This window comes from Trichechus manatus, unplaced genomic scaffold, assembly GCF_000243295.1.
Source record: "Trichechus manatus latirostris isolate Lorelei unplaced genomic scaffold, TriManLat1.0 scaffold00111, whole genome shotgun sequence".
Taxonomy (NCBI): domain Eukaryota; kingdom Metazoa; phylum Chordata; class Mammalia; order Sirenia; family Trichechidae; genus Trichechus; species Trichechus manatus.
The window spans coordinates 2,268,393-2,291,823 of record NW_004444047.1 but is presented as its reverse complement, the minus strand read 5'-3'; the positions used below and the strand labels follow the sequence as shown (position 1 = coordinate 2,291,823).

Below are 23,431 nucleotides of genomic sequence, written 5' to 3'. Positions count from 1 at the left end.
ATTCCAACTCCTGGAGACCCCATGTGTGTCAGAGTAGAGCTGTGCTCCACAGGGTTTTCAATAGCTGCTTTTTGGAAGTAGATTGCCAGGCCTTTCTTCCAAGGCGCCTGTGGGTGGACTTGAACTTCCAACCTTTCAGATGGCAGCCGAGCGTGTGAACCGTTCGCACCACCCAGTGACTCCACAGTTACCCTCAACAAAGGTAAAGAGCCCTGACAAGACGAGTGAGTGTAGTGGAACTTTCCCGTAGCGTGTGAACCAGCGTAGACACCGTCAAGGAATTACTGCTCTGTTCGTCCTCGTTACCGTCGGAGAACCTTCTTTCAGCAAAGCGGTGGTTTTCAGGATGGACTTACTAGTCGTGCAGTGCTGCTCAGTAAGCAAAGCACATTTAAAGTGGACTTTTAAGAAATATAATGTCTGTACTTCCAGTTCTGTAAAGTGTGCACAGCTAGCTTGACATCAAAGAAAAGAGTTTATGATGGTTTAACTGTGTTTATTAAGAAGTTACTGAATGTCCCAGAAGCCGGTCCTGAAACCACATGTAACTTTTGACTATAACCAGCAAACCACATTTAAGAGAAGCCCTGAATAAAAGCATTTCCCCTAGCTCACAGCTTGGCTTTTCCTTTGTAAACCAGTGGAATATTAATCTAAACCAAATGCAAAGAAGAGGTCATATTTTTGCAAAAGGAATGTAAATCCCAATATTGACAATTATTTATTAAAAATAGACATGGGATGGATTTATGACTAGGAATCTTTACTATAAACCTTTATAGGAGATGTGACCTAGCAATAAAGTCCGTTTTTATTTTTTAGTTGTCTACCCAAACATTCTTGTAAACCCTAAGAGGGAAGAGATGTGACAAGGCAGCAGTGTTCAGAATACGGTAGCTTGGCAGTGAGATGATTATTCTGAGTAAATTGATTTTTCACTTTTCTGCGAATTGGCAGCCAGTTAAAGCGAATCCTTTCAAGGTTATCAGGGGCCTGGTCAGTGTGCTGGATACGTCTGCAGGAGAAAGAACAACAGCACGTTTGGGAAAGAGGTCAGTAAAACAAAAAAGAATAACGTAGACTCTCCCAGGAAAAGCGGTCATTTAAGAATACGGAAACATTTTCCCGAGAACCTCTTATGAGACATGGATTGTATGATGCCAAGGAAATGTTCTGGATTTTTTAACCTGAAACCCTTGCCGAGTCAGTCAACTGGAGACCGTCAGAGCGATGATGCTAATGATAGAAAGCAGTTGGTGAGAATGGACCCAGAGAAGTGGATAGAAAACCTCCAGGAAACTCTCCTGAGTACTCTTCTCTTCTGAACCCAAGGGCTGAGAGGGGAGGCCTGTCCCGAGGGGGCGGAGAGGGGCCTGTCCTCAGGGGGCCGAGAGGGGCCTGTCCTGAGGGGAACGAGAGGGGCCTGTCCTCAGGGGGCCTAGAGGGGCCTGTCCCGAGGGGGCCGAGAGGGGCCTGTCCTCAGGGGGCCAGGAGGGGCCTGTCCTCAGGGGGCCGAGAGGGGCCTGTCCTCAGGGGGCCGAGAGGAGGCCTACACAGATGAGAGGAGTTGAGAGAGCTGTTCTGAACTGAAGAAGGGAGACTCTGCCTACATGCTTCCCGATCCTGATCCTGAGCGGTAGCCTGTGGATCCTGATCCTAAATTGTAACCTGATACTTCTGTAATGAACCCCATAATCAGTACTGCCTGTGTGACCATTGCAATGAATTATCAAACCCAGCGGAGAAGTAGAGAGTGCCGTGGGGGGACAGCTGGTGTCAGAATTGGTGAAAAGGTTGGAGAGTGGAGGCATGTCTTGACCTCCTGCCTCCTAGGGACCAGCCTTGGGCTAATGTTGACAGAGATGGTGACTTTCGCTCCTCCGTTTCCGAAGTTACACGGGGAGGACCGACTGAGGCTGTGCCACGCCGTTTTTACAGCCTTGACTGTACAGTGAAGGCTGTGAGAGCCGGGACGCGACGAGGCTGCCTTGTTTTTCCGCGGCTGACAGGATGCAGTCTTTACCGCCTTTCTCTCACGCGTTTCAGTGGAAAGTAGTTCAGTTTTCCGTCTGACAGGTTTCCCCTTACACAGGTCCCCGCTTTCGCAGGTTTTACCATATAAAGAAAAACCCACAACAAACCCAAACCATCTATCGGATACAACTCACAGTTTTAAACGTGGATGTGTCTTTCCTTCTTGTATTTCTTCCCTGCATACACTTCTGTGAATTTCTAAGTATTAAATGAGCGCATTGATTTTTAGTCAAGAGGAAAGCAAGCTGAACTATTCTGTAAGTGAAAGTGCCCTTGTGTTGAAAGTGGACACGGCGGCCCTGCTCGCTCTTCCCAGGAGAGGGCAGTGGGCACTGTCTTTGAAGAGCCGTTTCCCCAGGCAGTGCTGAGAAGAAGCCAACTCACAGAATGCGGAGACTAATCCCCCAAAACCACCTCCCCCGGCTCACTCTTCTGAGTCAGAGAACTGTGCAGCTTTGTCGCAAGACTTCTTGTCCGCGAGGTGCTCGTGTCCCGGTGTTCACCTCCTTAATTTCCATTTCCTCTCTTTTTTATCCATCTCGTTACAGCTCGGCTGGTGACCACAAGGTCAGCAGTTCGAATCCACCAGCCGTTCCTTGGAAACCCTATGGGGCAGTTCTAGTCTGTCCTGTAGGGTCGCTATGAGTCAACATTGACTCGAAGGCAATGGCTTTGGATTGATTTTGGTTTAGTTACTGTAGAAGGAGTCCTCGGGCCAGGTGAACAGTTAAAGCGCTCGGCTGCTAACCGAAAGGTTGGAGGCTTGAGTCCACACAGAGGTGCCTCAGAAGAAAGGCCTGGCAATCTACTTCTGAAAAATCGCCACTGAAAACCCTATGGAGCCCAGTTCCACTCTGACACACATGGGGTCACTGTGAGTCAGAGCTGACTCGATGATAACCTTTTTTTTTTTAATTACCGTAGTAATGTACTGAGAAGAAACAGAACATTTGGGGAAAAAAATGATTTTTTCCCTGCAGGCTATCCTAGTTTTTCCTAATTAGGAGAAAATGCATTTGAGGTATTTTCTCCGTAGGCATTTCCAGTTTCACTGACAACAAACACCTTTTCCTGAGTGAATCGTTTGTGTACCTGTCTGTCACGTGACTTTCAGGTATGAGGTGTTGTCCTTGGATACCTGAGATGCGACCGTGAACAAAATGGACAAAGTCCCCGTTCTTCTGAAGCTGATATCCCAGTGGGAGAAACAGCCAGTAAATAAATACATACATACTACGGTAGGCAGGACTGATAATAAGGAGTCCCTGGTGGTGTGAATGGTCTCCATGCTCAGCTGCTAGCCAGAAGGTTGGAGGTTCGAGTCCACTCAGAGATGTCTCAGAAGAAAGGCCTGGTGATCTAGTTCTGAAAAAGTCAGCCATTAAAAGCCCTGTGGAGCACAGTTCTACTCTGATGCGCATGGGGTTGCTGGGAGTCAGAGTTGACTGCCCTGATTTTATGAAGAAGAAGGAAGCAGGGAAAGGGATGGTGAATGCACAGGTGAGAGGGGGCGGTTTATCTCGGGTGGTCGGGAAGGCCCCTTAAAGGGACAATGGAGCAGAGGTATACAGAAAGGAGGGATATCTGGGAGCAGAGACTACCAGGCAGAGGCGAGAGCAAACGCAAAGACCCCAGGCTGGGTGCGTCGGGAGGCTGGGAGCCGTCCGGGTGCTGGTGTGGCTGGCGGAGAGCGAGTCGGGCTGGGGCGAGGAGGCCAAGGGGGCGCCTTGTGTGCGGGCTCAGCACCCTGGTTTTTCTTGGGGTGGATTGGGGGCCGCTGGGAGGTTTGGAGCAGAGGGTCCCATGGTCTGGCTTGCCTTCTGAGGGACTCGTGTGGCACCGGCCAACGTGGTTTCAGGGACGTCCAGGGGGCAGCAGAGGGGGTTGTGCAGAGGCTGAATGAATACTGTTGTGAGCTGCTTTCGAGTTCGCTCTGGCACAACAGAACGAAATGCTGCCCAGCCCTGCACGACCCCCGCCATCGGTGGTGGATTGGATCATTGTGATCCATAGAGTTACCACCAGCTAATTTTTGGAAGTAGGTTGCCAGGCCTTTCTTCCTAGTCTGCCTTAATCTGGATGCTCTGTTGAAACCTGTTCGGCATCACAGCAACATGAAAGCCTTCCCTGACAGATGGGTGATGGCTATGCATGAGGTGCCTTGGCTGGGAATCGAACCTGAGAATTCTACCTCTGAACCACCAATGTCTCGTGAATGAATACTAAGGACTGAATAAGCATTTGTTGAATAAATGTTCTGAAAAGCTTATAGACCAGGGATCCATGATCTTTTCCTGTGAAGGACCAGACAGTAGATATTTCGGCTTTGCAGCCATATGGTCTCTGTCACACCTGTTGAACTTTGCCGTTGTAGTGAGAAAACAGCTGTAGGCAGCTTACGAACCAGGGCCGTGGCTGCGTGCCACTGCAGCTTTGTTTATAAGAATAGGCGGTGGTCGGGAGCCAGCCTGTTAGGGGCTGATGGTGATAAAGGCGGTTATTTGTCAAATACCTGTTACCTGCCAGGTGTTTCTTTCTGAACCTAGAACACAGTGTCACCAATCCTGACCCCCACCCTGAGGGGGGCCACGTGTGGATTGGATGGTGACCCCGAAACATGTGTTGATGGTGTGACCCCTGTACCTGTGAATGAGACTTGTTTGGGGAAATCGGGTTTTTCCTGCAGATGTTATAGGTTAATGAGGCCAGCCCAGAGTAGGGTGGATCCTAACCTAACCCCTCTGGGTGATGGCTCATGAGAAGGGAAGACAGACATGGAGAGACACACACACACGGACACATGCATGCACAAATACATGCACACATGCGTGAACACACACACTCATGCATGCACAGAGGCACACGTGCACAGATGCACGTGCATGCACACATATGCACATACAAATGCATACATATGTATGCACGCACGTATGCACACATACACACACATGCACGTATGCACACACGCATGCACACATGCATACACACACGCATGCACACACGTGCGTGCACATGTACACGCACACACACATGCACACACGCATGCATGCATGCACACAGATGGACACACAGGCACAAATGCATGCACGTGGGGCAAGCAGATGCCTTGTGAAGACCCCTCGACAGGCTAAGGCGCCCCCAGGCTATGGACAAGGAGGCCCTAGAGCTGACTCCCTGTGGATGTCCAGCCTCCCAAACAGTAGACAAGCATTTCTGTTCTTGAAGCCTCCCGCTTGCAGTCTTTTTTGTTACAGCAGCCTGGGAGATCATTGTTGCTGTTGGGTGCCGTTGAGTCGACTCCAAACCCCACATGATGGAGTAGAACTGCCCTGTAGGGTTTTCTAGGCCGTAATCTTTATGGGAGCCGATCGCAAGGTGTTTTCTCCCGAGGAGCCACGGGTGGGTTCAAACTGCCGATCTCTTTGTTAGCAGCCATGTGCTTAACCATTGCACTACCAGGGCAGGTGGTGTCCTAATTTTATAGCTGAGGAGCCTGTCCCCATCTCTCCATCGAACATCCCACTCTGTGTAGGGGCTGTCCAGTCTTCCTCTGCCCCCAGAAGCCCTGAGGGCGCCTTGACCCTAGGGCAGAGTCGTGGGAGACTTGCTGGCCGGCCGAGGGGCAAAGCAGGCACGTAACTCGCTGTCTTTCAGTTTCTTGAGCAGGCGTGGGGTCTCCGCCAACCCCTATCTCGGAAGCACCTCCAACGGCTACGCGAACCCCAGCGGCTTGGCTCTCCACTACGACTACGTTCCGTGCATCAATGGTTCGGTGAGTGCCGCGTTTTCAGAGAGGACTCGGTTTATTTCGCTTCAAGGCGAGACTGCCTGAAACGTTCTGTAACTGAGTGTCCCTGGTTTCTGTCCAAACGGCATAAAGTTTCTTTTTTAATGCTTTGGGCCACGATGAAATCCCTACCCCGTCTCTCCTCTGCTGGCTTTGACGGACTGTCCGTCTCTAACTGCATTTGAACACGGGGTGACCGGACCCCAGGAGTCGGGCGTCAATCACACATTGCAGCACACTTTAGGGTACTGACTAGACAATAACGTACATATTACATATTCACGTCTCTAACCTGGATCACTCAGAATACAGCACAGTGTCAGTTAGCCATGCTCAGTCACCTCCCGGTGCGGTGACAAGCTGAGAAACTGCCCTGTGCAGGCCAATGGCCACCCTGCAAACACAAGACTTCCTCATGGCGGACTTCAGGTCGCAGAGACTGTGGGCGTCTGGGCCAGTGCTGTGTGGACACCCACGGATGAGTACCGGTGGGCCTCTGGGTGGTGCAGACTGTTAACTTGCTCGGTTGCTAAATGAAAGGTTGGGGGTCCAGTCTACCCAGAAGTACCTTGGAAGAAAGGCCTGGTGATCTACTTCTGAAACATCAGCCCCTGAAAACCCTGTGGAGCGTAGTTCTGCTCTGACACACATGGGGTCGCCAGGAGTCAGGGCTGACTCAATAGCAAGTGGTCCTGTTTTTAGTAGAAACATCAGAGACTTTTAGTGACGGTGTCTTGCATCAAAACCGGCCCTCTGGGTCTGTCGGGCTTGGTGTTCTGAGTTTTGGGTGTCACTAGCAGAACTCATCTGTAAAAGTCTATTTTCTTCTGTCCCCACATTCTCCGTTTAGCCATTGTTTATCAAGCATCTCCTCCGGCTGGCTGCTGGGCCCAGGGTCTCGGGGTTCGCAGACGAGGGCCTCCCTGTGGTCAGCAGATGGGTGGGTGGGAGAGGCGATGAGTGTTTGCCGGGATGAGATGCATCTATAATTAGCATCTATGTTAAGACAGAGGAGCCCTGGTGGCCCAACGGTTAAGCTTTCGGCTGCTAACCCAAAGGTCGGGGGTTCAAACCCACCAGTGGCTCCACGGGAGAAAGACCTGGCAGTCTGCCTCCGTTAGGATAACAGCCTTGGAAACCCTATGGAGCAGCTCCCCTCTGTCCTGTAGGGTCCCTGTAAGTAGTAATTGACTTGCGGCACCCAACAATGCCACATTAAGATGCCTTCCGGAGGCAGGCGTAGGGTGTATTGTTACTCTGTCAGCTTTTTGAGCTGGTGTAGACCGCCCTCCCCCACAGCCCACCCGCTGTCTCCCCCCCGTGTCGCTGTGTACCCTCCATCATCATAAACCCACACTTGCCCCAGGCAGGAGCCGGCAAACAAGCAACCCGTGAGGGAGGTGAGGGGGCCAGACCCCCAGAGCCCAGAAGTGTCAGCAACTGAACCCAGGCCAGGAGTGGAGGCAGGGCTGGAGGCCAGGGGTGGAGGCAGGGGTGGAGGCCAGGGCTGGAGGCTGGGACTGGAGGACAGGGGTGGAGGTCAGGAGTGGAGGCAGTGGTGGAGGCAGAACTGGAGGCAGGGGTGGAGGCAAGGCTGGTGGCCAGGGCTGGAGGCTGGGACTGGAGGCCAGGGGTGGAGGCCAGGAGTGGAGGCAGGGGTGGAGGCCAGGAGTGGAGGCCAGGGTGGAGGCAGGCCTGGAGGCCAAGGGTGGAGGCAGCGGTGGAGGTCAGGAGTGGAGGCAAGGGTGGAGGCTGGGCTGGAGGCCAGGGTGGAGGCAGGCCTGGAGGCCAAGGGTGGAGGCAGCGGTGGAGGTCAGGAGTGGAGGCAAGGGTGGAGGCCAGGGGTGGAGGTCAGGAATGGAGGCAGGGGTGAAGGACAGGGGTAGAGGCAGGACTAGAGGCAGGGGTGGAAGCAAGGCTGGAGGCCAGGGTTGGAGGCTGGGACTGGAGGCCAGGGCTGGAGGCAGGGGTGGGGGCTGGTGATGGAGGCCAGTTAGTAAGAGGCCCTGGAATCAAGTGTCCCAAGGTCAGGGGTGTCTTGTCAGGGCCTCGTCCTGTTGGACAACCCCCACGCCGTCGGCCCTGCCCAGGGGTCCTGACTGGTTCCTACAGCAGGATTCCCACCGCCCCCGTCCATGCTCCGTCTCTATTTACCTCTCCCTCCTCCCCCTTCTCTTCCTTCTCCCTCCCTTGCCCTCCCCTCCCCCACCCCCTCCTGCCTCCTTTGCGGGGTTCTCTTAGCAATGGAGGAAGAAAAGGATCAGATGCAGTCTTTGTCCTTGAAGGACAGCACGGTCCCAGACCAGATGTGGGAAGAGGGGAGGAGCTGACGGGCCCTAGGGGCGGCAGGGCAGCGTTCATGGTCCGCGTCGGGACACTGGGCGATGGTATGTGAGCACAGCCACTTTTATGCCCCGTTCCAACATCAAAGCCCATCGTGGAAACTCACATCGGAGTCTGGGCTCAGGGCAGGGCCGGTCAGTGCCCTCCTCCCATGCCCACCTCTAGCCCTGCCACCGGGACCCAGGATTGGGGAGGTCCCCCTGTCACCCCAGGGCCCCCCAGGAGAGCACCATGGCCCCCCAGGAGAGCACCATGGCCTCGGCCCTGTAGGCAGGGCTCTGCATGCTCTAGCGTGGTCCATTTCCACTTGGGCTCCATGTTTGCTGGGCTCCTCTCGCCCCTGCTGGCTCTGTGCCAGCTTCTCTTGACACAGCTGTCCTTCCCTGATTGAAGACCGCAGTGACCCACCATCTGCTTCTCTGAGCCTTGACCTCAACCTCCAATGTCAGCTTCAGAGATAAACTCACACCCGTCTCCAGAGCTTCCCACCCAGAGACCCACCCACACATGTGGTGGTGTTTTTGTCGCTGTGACCCTATGAGACGGACTAGAACTGCCCCATGGGGCTGCTAAGGCTGTAATCTTTGTGGAAGCAGATCACCAGGTCTTTTCTCCTCTAGAGGTGCTAAGTGGGTTTGAATCACCATCCTTTCAATTTGCAGCCAAGCACTTTAACCACTGCACCCCAGGGCTCCTCTCCAGTGAGTACACACCTTGAACGTGACCGCAGAACGGCGAGCTGAATGGGTGAGGGGACCCATGGCACTGCTGTTGCTGCTGGTAGTTGCTGTCAAGTTGGCTCCGACTCACGGTGCCCCTCTGCACAGCAGAACACAACATTGCACCGTCTTCGTGACTGTTGGCATGTCTGAGTCCAGTTGGACGGTATTCTGTTGTGATCCGCTGAGTTTTCATTGGCTAATTTTCAGAACTAGATCTCCAGGCCTTTCTTCCTAGTCTGTCCTAGTCTGGTCACTGTACAAATACTAATCTAGCTGCTAATACAAATCTCGCCATCCCACATAGCTCTGGTCTTTACTGTGCCAGTTCAGGCTACCCCAGGAGTGAGCTTTCTATGGTCGTTGGCAGCTTAATCTACTTTACAGATAAAAACCTGCCAAGGAATTGACCAGGCATGTATGCTGTGGGGCTGGCCGTATTGGCCTTCAAGACATACGATGCGCCATGCCTGGGTTTGCAGCTCTGCTTGTTGGGAGTTTTCTTCCTTTCAGCTCTTCACTTGCTGGGCTCTGTTACCGGGCATCTCTTTTTGGAGGGCTTCGTTTCTAGGTCCCATAAAGGTCTTACTTTATAATGACCCAATGACCCCATGTCTGACATCCCAGCAACGTGTCTGGGGTTCAGTAGTTCTTACCCATTCCATGTTCCCCCGGAAGACCAAGATGAAATGATTCTCAAAAGGATCTTCTCTCCCTCTATCTCACACACACACACACGCACACACACACACACGTTAAATCTAGAATCTTCTATGGGGCCCCCACAGGTGTTCTTCTAAGCTTCCATGTGACCTAATCTTTTGGTATTTTCAGAAGATGATAGTCTAGACCATTTTAGTAACTCTGGCAAACGCTGCCAGGTTGTCATTGTGAAACTCTCATCTCTAAGTTTATCTGGACCATTATTTTTAGATGGTAGATGGTCCCCAGCTTCACAAAAATAGACACGCTGATGTGATTGCAGAGAAATAAAAACACTCCTGCTATGGAATTTTAAATCTTTTCTATTTTTATAACGAAAGGATGTAATTACAGTCTGGCAGAATGACACTGTGCAAGAAGGATACAAAAATAGGGTAAAGCGAGCATAATATGTGAATTAATATCATTTCTAAAAAGGCACGGCGATTTACAAAGACCTTTAAAACTTCAAAGGATCCGGTGGGGGTTGTTAGTTGTGGGTTTTAGTTTAGACTTCAAAGCCCGTGTTTTAAAATTTCTCTGTCCCTTGAAGTGGCTTGTAGCTATTTTGGCCCTTTATGAAAAGGTCCCTGGGTGAGGCAAATGGTTAACAAGCTCGGCTGCTGACTGAAAGGTCAGGGGTCCGAGTCCACCCAGAGGCGCCTCGGAAGAAAGGCCTGGTGATCTACTTCAGAAAAAATCAGCCACCGAAAACCTCGTGGAACACAGTTCTACTCTGACACACATGGGGTCTCCAGGAGTCGAGGTCAACTCCAGGGCAACTGTTTATGTTTTTTTAACCCCTTCTTTTACCAAGAAGGAGTTTGCACAGCAACCCTATAGTTCAGAGTAAGACTCTGAAACGGGCTTGGTCCACTCCTAGCAGCTGTGTGACCTCTCTCTACCTCACAATCACTCTACTCACTCATTTACTTTGAGGATTAAATGCATCAATATCTTTCAGCTCTTGAAATGACGTCCAGAACAGAGTAAGTCCTGTCCACCAACACGCAGCGCTCTGCCCGCTCTGCTCGCCCTTCCCGGGAGCCCAGGACTCCGGGTCCGCGGCTCCGAGTCCGGCCCTGCTGTGTGACTCCTGTTGTTTCCACCTCCGCTCTGTCCTCACCCGAGTCTCCCACTAACACCTCCTCTGTGGGGAGGGCGTCTCTTGGGCTCAACTCCCAGGCATAGCATCTCATTCTAGAATGTTCTATCATGTCATAATGGCTAAGTCACTGTCCTTCCCACTTCTCCAGAGAAGGAAATGTCTCATTGGTATTTTTTTCTGCTTTAAAAACAAGCAAAACAACAAGTTCATAAGCCAGTGACTCCTGGAATGATTTAAGGAATGACCTTTTCCTTGTCTTTTGAATCATTCTACCCCCGAGTGAGTGTGCACGTTATTGACAACACTTGAGGGGAATATGATAGAAATTCCTGGGTGGTGCACTTAACTGCTAACCTGAAGGTTGGCAGTTCAAACCGACCCAGCAGTGCTGCAGAAGAAAGGCCTGGCGATCTGTTCCCATAAGGATTATTATTTGTTGTCGTTGTGTGCCATTGAGTCAATTCTGGCTCACAGCAACCCTACAGGACACAGTAGAACTGCCCCATGGGGTTCCTAGGCTGTAATCTTTCTGGGAGCAGATTGTCATGTCTTTTCTCCCGTGGAGCCACTGGGTGGATTCGAACCGCCAACCTTTTGGTTAGCAGCCAAGCACTTAACCATTAGGACCAGGGCTCTTTAAAGATGATAGCTAAGAAAACCCTGTGGACAGTTCTACTCTGTAACACGTGGGGTTGCCATGAGTTGGAATCCACTCAACACCGACGGGTTTGGGTTTTGGTTTGGGGGTACACGTACGTGTTTTGCGGGTGTTACTGACTTCTCTCTCTCTGTGGACGTCCGCTCTGAGCTCCGTGGCTGTGTCACTAACATCACAGCTCTGTGTGTTTCAGCGGGACCCCGAAGACGGCCTTCCTGCTTCCCGTAGCAGAAGCTTGGGAGAAGAGGTGCTTTATGATAACGCAGGCCTGTACGATAACTTACCGTCTCCGAAAATCTTTGCACGCTACTCAGCTGCGGAGAGAAAGACTTCTAGGGCGTCTCCTGACAAACTGTCTTCTAACCATTACAAACATCCTGCTTCGCCCCGCCTGTCCTCACCCCAGTCTCTCACTAATACCTCTTCTGTGGGGAGGGCGTCTCTCGGGCTCAACTCCCAGGTACAGCATCTTTCTGGAATGTTCTGTCATGTGATAACCACTAAGTCACCCTCCTCTAGAGCTTTGCAGTGACAGCGGAGTCAACAAACTGTCATAAATGGGATTTGTCAAAGGAAACATCATTTTTTTTTCCTCAGCTAGAATATAATTGGCAAACACGGTCAACGTTCGGTTACCCAGGAACTGGTGAGAGCTTCCTGGCTAGCTGAGTTCATCTAAGCACGGATTTTTTTTCTCTGCATCTGGCTTTCTTTCCATTCTTGGAAGATTCCCTGAGGCATTTTGTAAATTAAGTCAGCTTAAAGGCAAAGGTTTTAAAAAAGAATATCCTGGAATGCATTAAAGTTCCTTTAATGCATTTTATTAAATTATACGTACATGTAAATATATATAGGTCATTGTATGTAAACAAGGAATGGTTGGCTCCCAATAGTAATAGCTTTCTGTTCTTTAAACAGGATCAATCATGCCACGAAACCTTTCTGTAAGAAGTACAAAAGTGTGCATACTCCCTAGAACCCAGTAGATGAGTAAGGAGTTTGAATTCTCCCTGAACGATAAACAGCCTTGGTGAATGAACTACCCTCCACCCTCCACCCCACAGAAACACTTCTACATAAATGCTAAGTTAGTGTTTTCATGCATTTTCGATCTAAGAATTTTTCTAATGCCTTGCTTAAAGATCTAAGCACCCCGTGTGAGAATACTCTGCTCACAGATAGCAAACAGACTTGCTTTGCTTTGTTTTCCTTTCCCTCCACTTTTAGGGTAATCTTAACGGAATGGTGAATGCAGGTCCTAGACTTTCAGGCGGCGGTGGCCTATAGCAGCGTTGCCCAACCAATGGGCTTCATCAAAAATCACGTGGGAAGATTTTTTTTTTTTTAATTTTTATTTTGAGGATGTGTTTTGTTTTAAAAGTCAGTTGTGTAGATCCCACCTCTGGAGATTCTGACTCCACGAGCCTGAAGGGGGCTCCCACCGTGGTGTCGTCAGGGGTGGGAGCCCACGGCCTCTGTATCGCTATGTGACCTTTTTCTGAGTGCTGTTAAAATCTGGCAGGCTGCGTGTCTCCCATAGCACATGCGAATCTGTGTATTAATCTGTCTTTTATTAGCAGACAGTTAACTTGGGTAGAAAACACGGTGCACAGTATGCCATCTTGTGTGTCTGGATCAGGAGCCCTGGTGGCGCAGTGATTAAGTGCTTGTCTGCTAACCGGAAGGTCGGCGATTCGAACCCACCAGCGGCTCCGCGGGAGAAAGACGTGGCGGTCTGCTCCTGTAAAGATGACAGCCTTGGAAACCCTCTGGGGCAGTTCTGCTCTGTCCTACAGGGCCGCTATGAGTCAGCATCGACTCGATGGCTGTGGGTTTTTTGTTTGTTTTAGGTTTGGCGTTCGGATTACCCCAAATTAGGGTGGACTGTTAAACACATGGTTTAAAATGCTTGTTTTTGTTTATTTTATTTTAGTTTTTATTTTAACGAGGAAACACGTTTGCAAGTCAGATGCTAGTATCTGAGTTTCCCTGCCCTCATTTGGTTGTTTTAACGGAGGATGAAGGGACCCAGCGTTCACTGAGCACCTGCAGTATGCCGTGTGCTGCATACATGTGTGGTATGACGTTCTGTCTTCCCAGGAACCTGTGAGAAGGTGCCGATGTCCTTGTGTTTTTAAACGAGGAGATGGAGGCTGGAGAGCTGTGATGTTCTGCTCAGATCTCCTAGCTGGTGGGAATGCTGTGGAGCCACAGATTTTTTTTAATGAGTTGTTTTTTTTTTTAATTTTTGGTGAGGATATACACAGCAAAACATACATCAATTCAGCCGTGTCTGCAGGTACAGTTCAGTGACATCAGTTACATTCTTCATGTTGGACCACCTTTCTCGACAATCTTTGCCCATGGTTTCCCCATCGTCCACACCGGCTCGCTGCCCCTAAGCTTCTCCTGTCACCTTCCAGTCAGTGTTGTTGGTTTAATCCCACACAGATTATCCTGTGAAGGAGCCAAGGGTCCAAGGTGGACGTTCTTTTCTAATCAAGCTAAGCTAGTGTTGGGTTTAGAGATGACGTCAGGGAATGGTTTCGCTTTAAGGTCTGAATATTTCCTCAGGGTAGTAGCTGGGGGGCTCCTCAATGTGGAGCCAGAATTGGAAGCTAGTGCTATCTGCCCCCCAAAAAAACTCAAGCCTACAATGGAAAGAAATGTATCATAATGGAAAAAAACAAAAACAAAAACCCAGGAGTTAGCCTTGGCCATCTGGCTGAATCCATTACGTAACTAAAGTACACATCCTACCCCTTATGCAAAACACATCAGCTGCTGGCTGGCAGCACCCAAGAACGAGGGGGCCTATATAATTTTTTTAAAAACCTAAGGTTAACCAAAATTTAGTTTATACTGTTTCTACATTTTGCTTCTCTCGCTTCCCTTCTCGGACCCTGCCGTTGAAAGCAGGGGTCTGACCCGCTCAGCGTGGAAGCCCCTGAGGCAGAAATCTAACGGTCCGGTCTTGCCACCCCCCTGATAGCATTCCACCAAGAAGAAAAGTCTGTACGTTTTGTGATCCTCACAGAATGTTCTCAGCTCCTATCTGCCTGGGCCAATTTCCCAATTAACATTTACAATCTCCTGAGAGAGATCTAGAATTTCTGTAGCCTTCCAGCTGAAGACATGCTTGAGGCCCTCATTTGCTCTGAACTTTGTTTCTAGAACCTTCTTAGCAATTCTGGGAAAACCATACCAGTCTGATATTTGGAAGTCAAGTTGGTTTTCTATACAACCCGCATTTTTTTCCTGTCTACGTGAGGGTCTCCTTAAAAGAGTCAGAGACCAAAACAACTTTCTGTAAAGAAACGCCCCAGAGTTTTGATTTGTTTTTAATTTCCTCATATGTTTGCTTCAACAGGTCAAGGGCAAAAAGCCCGCAGTAGCATCTAGCGGGGTCCCAGGGAAAGGCAAGACCCTGAGCAGTCAGCAGAAAAAGGCTGACTTCACAGGCGGCGTGAAGAGAGCGCCTTCGAGTAAGTGTACCGTTGGATTTCTGGCCTTCTGGCTTTAGGTCTGATTTGCAGGGTGGGGCTGTAAGAAGGGAGCCGTATACGGCATCCTCCTCCTTCAGCTTCTGGATCGAAGAATGGCGACCGTTTCTAACGCTGCTTTGGTGAATGTTGTCAATAAAAGAAAAAACACAGCTGCCTGTTGACTGTAGAATTGATCGTTGTCGTTGTTGTTAGCTGCTGTCCCCTCGGCCCCCGCCTCATGGCGACCCCAAGCACAACGGAACGAAACGCTGCCCGGTCCTGTGCCATCCCCGTGGGGGGTTGTGCATCAGACTGTGGGGATTCATAGGGTTTCATTGGCTGATTTTCCAAGTAGATGACCAGGCCTTTCCTCCTCGTCTGTCTTAGTCTGGAAGGTCTGCCGGAACCTGTTCAGCATCAGAGCCACACACAAGCTTCCACTGACAGACGGGTGGGGGCTGTGCATGAGGTGCATTGGCTGGGACGCGAACCTGGGCCTCCCGCTGGAAGGCGAGAAGTCTACCTCTGACCCACCACTGGCTCATGCAGAATTAAGTACATTGAAATATGAGGCAGTTGGAAGTCAGGTGGCCCTGAGTTCTGGGTCAGGAGACCCAGGTTTGTGTCCCTGGTCTGCCACTGACCTAGTGATCATGTCAAGTTGTGTGAACTCTCTAAACCCAGCCCCTGAGTTGGGTAGGGATGGGGACAAGTAGTGATTGTGGCTGCTGTGGTTGAAATAATGGTGGTAATAGGTGTTCTCCAAAGCACTAGACACGTAAGGATTTACAGGGGGTGATTATTCCTACAGGCCTGGTGGGTTACATCCAGCTGTTACTCTGTTAGCCTGTGTAACACTCCCAGCACCTTTACCGAGGTGGGAATGATGGCCTATCCCATTGGACAAGGAGGAGTAGTGTCTGGGAGGTGGGGTGCTTCCCCAGGGCCCCACAGCTGGTGAACACCTGAGCCAGAGCAAGGCTGGGCTGGGCAGGGCGGAGAAGCTGGGAGACAGGAGGGGAGGCCCGGCCGTGAAAGCTCCGTGTCCTCCGCTTTTGTCTCGAATTGGTCTGTGGAAGGCGGTGCTGCTGCCCGTGGCTACGTGTGTGTTCCCAGCCCGACTGGTCGGACTCCTGCTCCCCCAGCCGACGAGGACCTGCTTATTCGAGGGCCTAGGCTGGGTGCTGGGTGCGCAAAGATGAGCTGAGTACTTTCCATCAAGGGTCTTTGGCATCAAGGGGCTCACACATGCAGAAACAGCGTAAGGACCACAAGAAAGGCGTTGACACAGCCGAGGAGCACCCAAGTCCGTCTGGGGGGTCAGGGGAGGCGCCCCTGGGGAGGAAGACACGAGTTGGACTTGAACAGAGAGTTTTTGGTTTTTTTGTTTTATTTTTGGTGAAAATGTTGTTGTTATTGTTGTGAGGTACCGTCAAGTGAGTTCCGACTCATAGTGACCCCGTGTACAACAGAACAAAACCCTGCCCGGTCCTGCGCCATCCTCACGATCGTTGCTGTGTTTGAGCCCGTTGTTGCAGCCACTGTGTCAGTCCATCTCACTGAGGGTCTTCCTCTTTTTCGATGACTCTCTACGTTACCAAACATGATGTCCTTCTTCAGGGACTGACCTCTCCTGACAACATGTCCAAAGTATGTGGGAGGAAGTCTCGCCATCCTCGCTTCTAATATACACAACGAAATATACACAGCAAAATATACAGCACTTCAGCCATGTCTACATGTACAATTCAGTGACATTGTTACATGCTTCAAGTTATACCATCTTTCTCGACAACATTTTCCAAACTATTTCACCATCATTAACACAAACTCACTGCCCCCTAAGTTTATCCTTTCCAGTTGCTGTTGTCGATTTGATCACACACAGATAATTCTTTAAAAGAGTATAATGTTTAATGTAGACTTTTTTTTTTTTCTAATTAGACTATTATTTGGTGCAAAGATGACTTCAGGGAAGAGTTTCAGTTTAAGGTCTAAAGATTTCCTTAGGGTAATAGTTTTGGAGGGTCATCCATCTGCTGTGGCTCCAGAAAGCCTGGATTCCATGAGAATTTGACATTCTGTTCCACGTGTTCCCCCTTTTGATGAGGACTTTCTGTAGAATCTTTGATCCAAAGCTCAGTAATGGTAGCTGGGCACCATCTAGTTCTTCTGGTCTCATGGCAAATGAGGCAGTCATTGAATGGGGAATTTGATACGCACACACGTCATTGTCACTTGGGACTTGCATTGGAACATTTTGAATCTAGATCATTGTGACGGGTAGATGAGTCTCCATGTGAATGAGCAGGCAGCTAGTTCTGCTAACGACCTCACCACCAGCTGTGGAGAGAAGAAGTCTTCCATACCCATGCTAAGCTGGCAGCCCTGCTTGCAGAGGTAGAGTCCACAGGGGAGGAGTGAAGGGGAGGCTGGCTTTGTGCTGGGCTCTTCTCATGCATGGACCAGACGGGCTCTGCAGCTGGACTGGTCAGTTCTGCCCCAGGAAACTTGTGCATTGTTTCCATAATGGTATCTATGTCTGCCCTCCTCACACATACAGTGTAAGTCTATCCTCATTATCATCATAACTTGTTCAATGTGCTGACTTATGTGACTTTTCTGGTAAGGAGTCCTGGTGGCACAGTGGTTAAGTGCTCTGTCAGGAATGAAAAGGTCAGCGGTTTGAACCCACCAGTGGCTTCGCGGGAGAAAGATGTGGCAGTCTGCTTCCGTAAAAAACGCGGCCTTGGAAACCCTATGGGACAGTTCTACTCTGTCTTTCAGGGTCGCTGTGAGTCAGAATCATCTCAACAGCAACAGCTTTGTTTTTTCCTGGTTGTGTTTCCGGCGCGTCTTAGTTCCCTAAGGCAGTTGCTGTCGAGTTAATCCCAATTCACGGTGACCTCATGGATTTCAGAGCAGAACTTTCTCCATAGGGTTTTCAGTGGCTGTGACCTTTCAGAAGCAGATCACCAGGGCTTTCTTCCAAGGTGCCTCTGGGGGGGTTCAAAGCGGAAACCTTTCAGTTACTAGTCGAGGGCTTAACTGTTTGCGCCACCCGGGAACCCCGGAGTGTTAGTATATCCACTTAAATTTTTTTTAGTGTTGTTCCTTTGGGGGAGGGGCAGGTGGGCAAAGGGGGTGATCTGTGCCTGAGACACCTGTTGAGTGAGATGTGAGTCACATGACCGTTTCTCTTTCAGGACCTGCGTGTGCTTTATTTCCTAGATGATTATTTCTTTATCTGATGAGAGCCTCTGGCGGGAATTTGTATTAACGTTGGTGAATCTAATGGTGACAAAAGAGAAGAATAATTGCGTTCTGTGCTTTTGCTGAATTCAGGCAGTGGCGTTGCAGGCTGTATGGGGTTTATTGCACTGGGGCCGGAAGACGTGGAAATTTACGGGTTACTGCACATAGGTTTGTGGGGAAACATTAGCTTAGAAGGAAGGGCACAGAGGGGGGACTTTCCTCTGCTTGCAAAGCGTGTCCTCACCAGAGCCGCCAACGCCCGTGGTTCGGTTACCCGCGTAACGGCAATGCACTTTCTGTTTCGAGAGGGGAATCGATGAGGGAGAAACGGCTTTACGCCTGCCTTCCTGAGTGCGGTGTTTCTGTGGGACCGCGAGGGTTTGCGTGCCAAGAGCTGGCCGAGGCAGCCTTGAGGATGAGGCCTGGAAACGGCTCGGCGGCGTCCCTGAGCAGGGGGGGGCTCCGAGCAGTCAGTAACGATCCGATAAGATCGGATAAGAGTCACCGTGAGTGCCTGCGCGTCCCAGGTTCGTAGCTTTTTGTTAGATGCTTTAAAAATGTACGCATCTCCTTTTAAAAGGGAGTCCCTGGGTGGCGCAAGCGGTTAAGTGCTCAACTACGAGCCTAAAAGTTGGCAACTTTAACCCTCCCAGAGGCACCTCAGAAGAAAGGCCTGGCGGTCTGCTTCCAAAAGGTCCCAGCCATTGAACATTCTGTGGGAGCACCGTTCTACTCTGACACACGTGGGGCAGCCATGGGGCAGAGTCGATGCGATGGAAACTGACAAAAACAATTTTATTTATTTCATTTTTTTTTATGGTACTTTAGATGAAGGTTTACAGAGTAAACTAGTTTCTTATTAAACAACTAATACACATATTGTTTTGAGAGATTGGTTAAGAACCCCACGACATGTCAACACTCTCCCTTCTCAACCTTGGGCTCCCGATTACCAGCTTTCCTGTCCCCTTCTGCCTTCTAGTCCTTGTCCCTAGGCTGGTGTGCCCCATTAGTCTTGTTTTGTTTTGTGGGGCTGTCTAATACTTGGCTGAAGGGTGAACCTCGAGAGTGACTTCATTACTGAGCTGAAAGTGTGTCTGTCTGGGGGCCATACTCTCAGGGTTTCTCCAGTCTCTGTCAGGCCAGTAAGTCTGGTATTTTTTTTGTGAGTTAGAATTTTGTTCTACATTTTTCTACAGTTGTGTCTGGGACCCTCTGTTGTGATCCCTGACAGAGCAGTCAGTGGTGGTAGCTGGGCACCATCTAGCTGTACTGGACTCAGTCTGGTGGAGGCCGTGGTAGTTGTGGTCCATTAGTCCTTTGGACTAATCTTTCCCTTGTGTCTTTAGTTCTCTTCACTCTCCATTGCTCCCGAAAGGGTGAGACCAGTGGAGTATCTTAGATGGCTGCTTACAGGATTTTAAGACCCCAGACGCTACTCACCAAGGTAGAATGTAGAACATTGCCTTTGTAAACTGTGTTATGCCAGTTGAGCTAGATGTTCCCCGAGACCATGGTCCCCACAGCCCTCCCCCCAGCAATTCAGACCCTCAGGGAGTTTGGATGTGTCTGTGGAGCTTCCGTGACCTTGCTTTGGACAGTTGTGCTGGCTGCCCCAGCACCAACAACAACAATTTTAAAAGGGAAGCAGTGCTGGTTCTGTGGTAGAATTCACACCTTCCATGTGGGAGACCCGGGTTCAATCCCCGGCCAATGCGCAGCTAGTGCCCGTCTGTCTGTGGAGGCTGCGTGTTGCTATGCTGCTGAACAGGTTTCAGCAGGGCTTCCAGACTATGACAGACTAGGAAGAAAGGCCTTCTGAAAATCCGCCAGGGAAAACCCTATGGATCACAACGGTCTGATCCACAGGGGGTCACGGGATGGCGCAGGCCTGGGCAGCGTTTTGTTCCGTTGAGCACAAGGTCGCCGTGAGTTGAGGCCGACTCCGTGGCAAATGAAACAATTTTAAAGACAGCTCACACGGCAGGTAGGCCTTTGTATTTCTGTTTCACGGAGGGTGAAGCCGAGGCTGAGGGTTACTGATTGCTTGCCCCAAATCACCTGGTCAGTAAGGGGCAGCACACAGCTGCACACCCAGCTACGTCATTGCTGCCTTTGCTACAGCTGTGACGCCGCCCTGCATGGCCTCGACTCGGGTGGCTTCTCGTCCAGGAGGGTTGCAAACGATTTGTGCTCAACCGATAACCTAAAGGTTGGTGGTTCTAACCCACCCGGTGACACCGCAGAATAAAGGCCTGGCTGTGTGCTTCCATAGATATTACAGCCAAGAAAACCCTATGGAGCAATTCTGCTTTAACACACGGGGTCGCCAGGAGTCGGAATCGACTCGATGGCCATGGGTTTGTTTTCGGTTTTTTCGGTGGAGGGGTCAGACGTGCACTTGAGCCACCACATTGAGCTGTGGGATGTGAGTCCCAGAGGCGGGCCTGAAGCCCCCAGGGTCTTGGGTTGTATCAGGTCCAAGAGGTGAATTTTAGAAGCGATTGGGAGACGTTCAAAGCTTTGGAGTTGGTGATCCTTGATGAGAGTTTTGTTGCATTTTCAACTCTTCTATATATTTTTTCAAAGAGTTTTTTCACCCCCTAAGTTATTATTATGGAAAGGCCAGGCAGCATAATAAAAGGAAAAAATCATTGGGTCAAACTTCAGTGCCGCAGACACCGGCTGTGTGACTTTGGTCAAGTCTCTTAATTTTCCCTAAGACTGGTTTCTTCTTCATTCATTCATTTTATTTAACAAGCACGTATGTCGGGCTAGGTTTGTGTTTATTCTAAGTGCTTATAAGTACTCCTTAATTTGATCCACATAACAATCCTACGAATTGCCCACTGTTATTATCCCCATTTCGTAGATGAAGAAACTGAGGCACAGAGAGGTTCAGCAACATGCTGAAGGTCACACAGCTACATGTGGCAAGCTGGGATTCAGACCAAGGCAGCCGGGCTCCAGAGACTACCCTTTGCTGCCTCTTCTCTGATTCCTTTGTTCATCTGCTCATTCAGTTGACGGACATTTAGGTCGTTTCTGCCTTTTGGTTACTGTGCAAAGCACTGCAATGAACACTGGTGTATAGGTTCTTTTTTTTTGGTTCAAAGAATATCGGAGAATTTCAACTGAACACTTTTCTACTTCAGTCCTATTATTTTTCTTGTTGAATTAGCAAAATAAACTAGCATTGAGTTTGTTCTTCTGAGTTGGCTGAGTAAACAGGCTTTATCAATTACCCAGAGCCCTGCTGGCGCAGTGGTGAAGACCTTGGCTGCCAGCCAGAAGGTCGGCAGTTTGAATCCACCAGCCGCTCCTTAGGAATCTTGTGGGGCAGCTCTACTCTGTCCTATAGGGTTGCTATGAGTCGGAATTGACTCAACGGCAATGGGTTTGGTTTGGTTTTATCAATTACCCTGTAATCTGCTTGGTTAAACCTAATTTTCTGTTGCTTTGTGTTTTTTGTAAAGATTCTGACCAGTACAAATACGGCAAGAACCGAGTGGAGGCGGATGCCAAGCTGTTACAGTCGAAAGAGGAGGAGCTGCTGAAGCGGAAGGAGACCCTCCGGAACAGGCTGGCCCAGCTCCGCAAGGAAAGGAAAGACCTGCGAGCCGCCATCGAAGTGAACGCAGGTAGGAGGGCGTGCTTCCGGCCGGCCCGGCGCCCATCTCAGTTCTAGAATCTGCATTTTATCCTGCTTTGCCCGAAGCAGCTGTACTTGAGGCTGTCAGGCTGGTGTGAAAGGCGTGGTTCCGGCTGGCCCGTGCCCATCGCAATTTGAAAATCTAGATTTTCTTCTGCTTTGCCCGAAGGGGCTGTAGCTGAGGCCTTTGTTTGGTCAGAGGACGCCATTCCGTGGAGTGCTGATAGGGGTTTGGGAGCATTGCTTGCAAGCCCAGGGCACGTGCCAACCGAGTCGAGGAAGCAGGCAGGCAGGAGGAGGCCAGGCCTGGCTGGAGACCTGCTGGCCCAGGCAGGCTGGGGCCGGAGGAGCTTTCCCTGCCTCAAGTGCTGACCATGACGATCAGGTCTGGAGGTGAGCAGAGGTCGCAGGAGTTCCTGGTCGCCAGGTGGGGCCAAGCAGCAGGCTGCTCAGCAGGAGGGACACCACAGGGGTTGGTGGCCTTCAGAAGTCCAAAGAAGAGTCCCGGCATGAATAGAAGTTTCCGTTCCTGAGAAGGGACTGGGGAGAGCAGGACAGAGCCTGGGACTTGGAAGGGAGCAGAGGTAGAGCCAGCTGAGTGGGGTACTAGCCCCCAGGGAGGAAGTCAGTAAAAGCACGGGTCTCAGGAAACTGAGCCAGGAGCCGCAACAGTGCCCCAGGGCTGGCTCGGGCATTCCTGCTGGCCCGACCTTGGCCTGAGCCCCGCATGACGGAGGTGGAACTTTAAACGCACGTCGCTTTGGCTCAAGATGGTTCTAAAACAACAGCAAGGTGAACTTTTGGATTCCAGTTACCCTGAGGGGTGTGGATGCAGAGGGGTGGGAAGGGCCAGGTAGGAAACCCGGGTTCCTGACGGTGCTCGCCCACCAAGGTCTGTGCACCTTTCTGGACTCTGCTGATCCCAATGAAAGGCGTGCACTTGGGGTGCAGAGATCAGGAGGAGGAGCAGGCTGGGAGGTCGGGGCGACCCTGCAGGACGAGGTAGGGGGACGCTGGCCTGGGGCTGCTGCGGAGGAATCAAACTCCAAGCCGGGGGAAGTAGAAAGGAGCATTGAGGTCATGGAGACAGAAGTGGAGCGCCTTCCCTGCATTGGTGGAGACGCAGACGGTTAGAGAAGCTTCTGGCCTCGAAACGGAGACGCCCCCGGCCGAGCGAGCGCCGGTCCACATGCACGGGCAGCTAGCCGGCTCTTCTCATCTGTCCAATGGGTGCAGACAATGCTGTTACAAGCTTCAAGTAAAATAGTGACAACGAACGTGCCCTACAGAGAAGTACGGCACCTGGACCACAGGGGCCAGTGAGATGACTCAGGCATAACGAGCATATAAAAAACACCCACTATCGAAAATGATAAAGATCACAGATGACAAAATAGGGACAACGCTAGGAGCCCTAATACATGGCATGAACACAATGCGAAGCATAAGTAACAATGCATAAGCACCAGAAGAGAGACTAGCTAACCGAGAGCTCCTAAAAATCAAACACTTATACTCATCAAAAGACTTCACCAAAAGAGTCAAAAGACAACCTACAGACTGGGAAAAAATTTTTGGCTGCGACAAATCCAATCAGCGTCTAATCTCTAAAATCTGCAAGATACTGCAAAACCTCGACAACAAAAAGACAGATAACCCAGTTAAAAAATGGGCAAAGGATATGAACA

General features: G+C 50.5%; 1 protein-coding gene across 1 annotated transcript in view; it reads left to right on the top strand.

Moving 5' to 3' along the window:
• AFAP1 (actin filament associated protein 1) overlaps positions 1-23,431 on the top strand; it is a 133,534-nt gene that overhangs the window by 107,414 nt on the left and 2,689 nt on the right. Inside the window, exons 11-14 of the mRNA XM_004383550.1 lie at positions 5,689-5,806; positions 11,545-11,811; positions 14,722-14,836; positions 21,568-21,732. Coding sequence (XP_004383607.1) covers positions 5,689-5,806; positions 11,545-11,811; positions 14,722-14,836; positions 21,568-21,732 — 665 coding nt within the window. The remainder of the gene's footprint in view (positions 1-5,688; positions 5,807-11,544; positions 11,812-14,721; positions 14,837-21,567; positions 21,733-23,431) is intronic.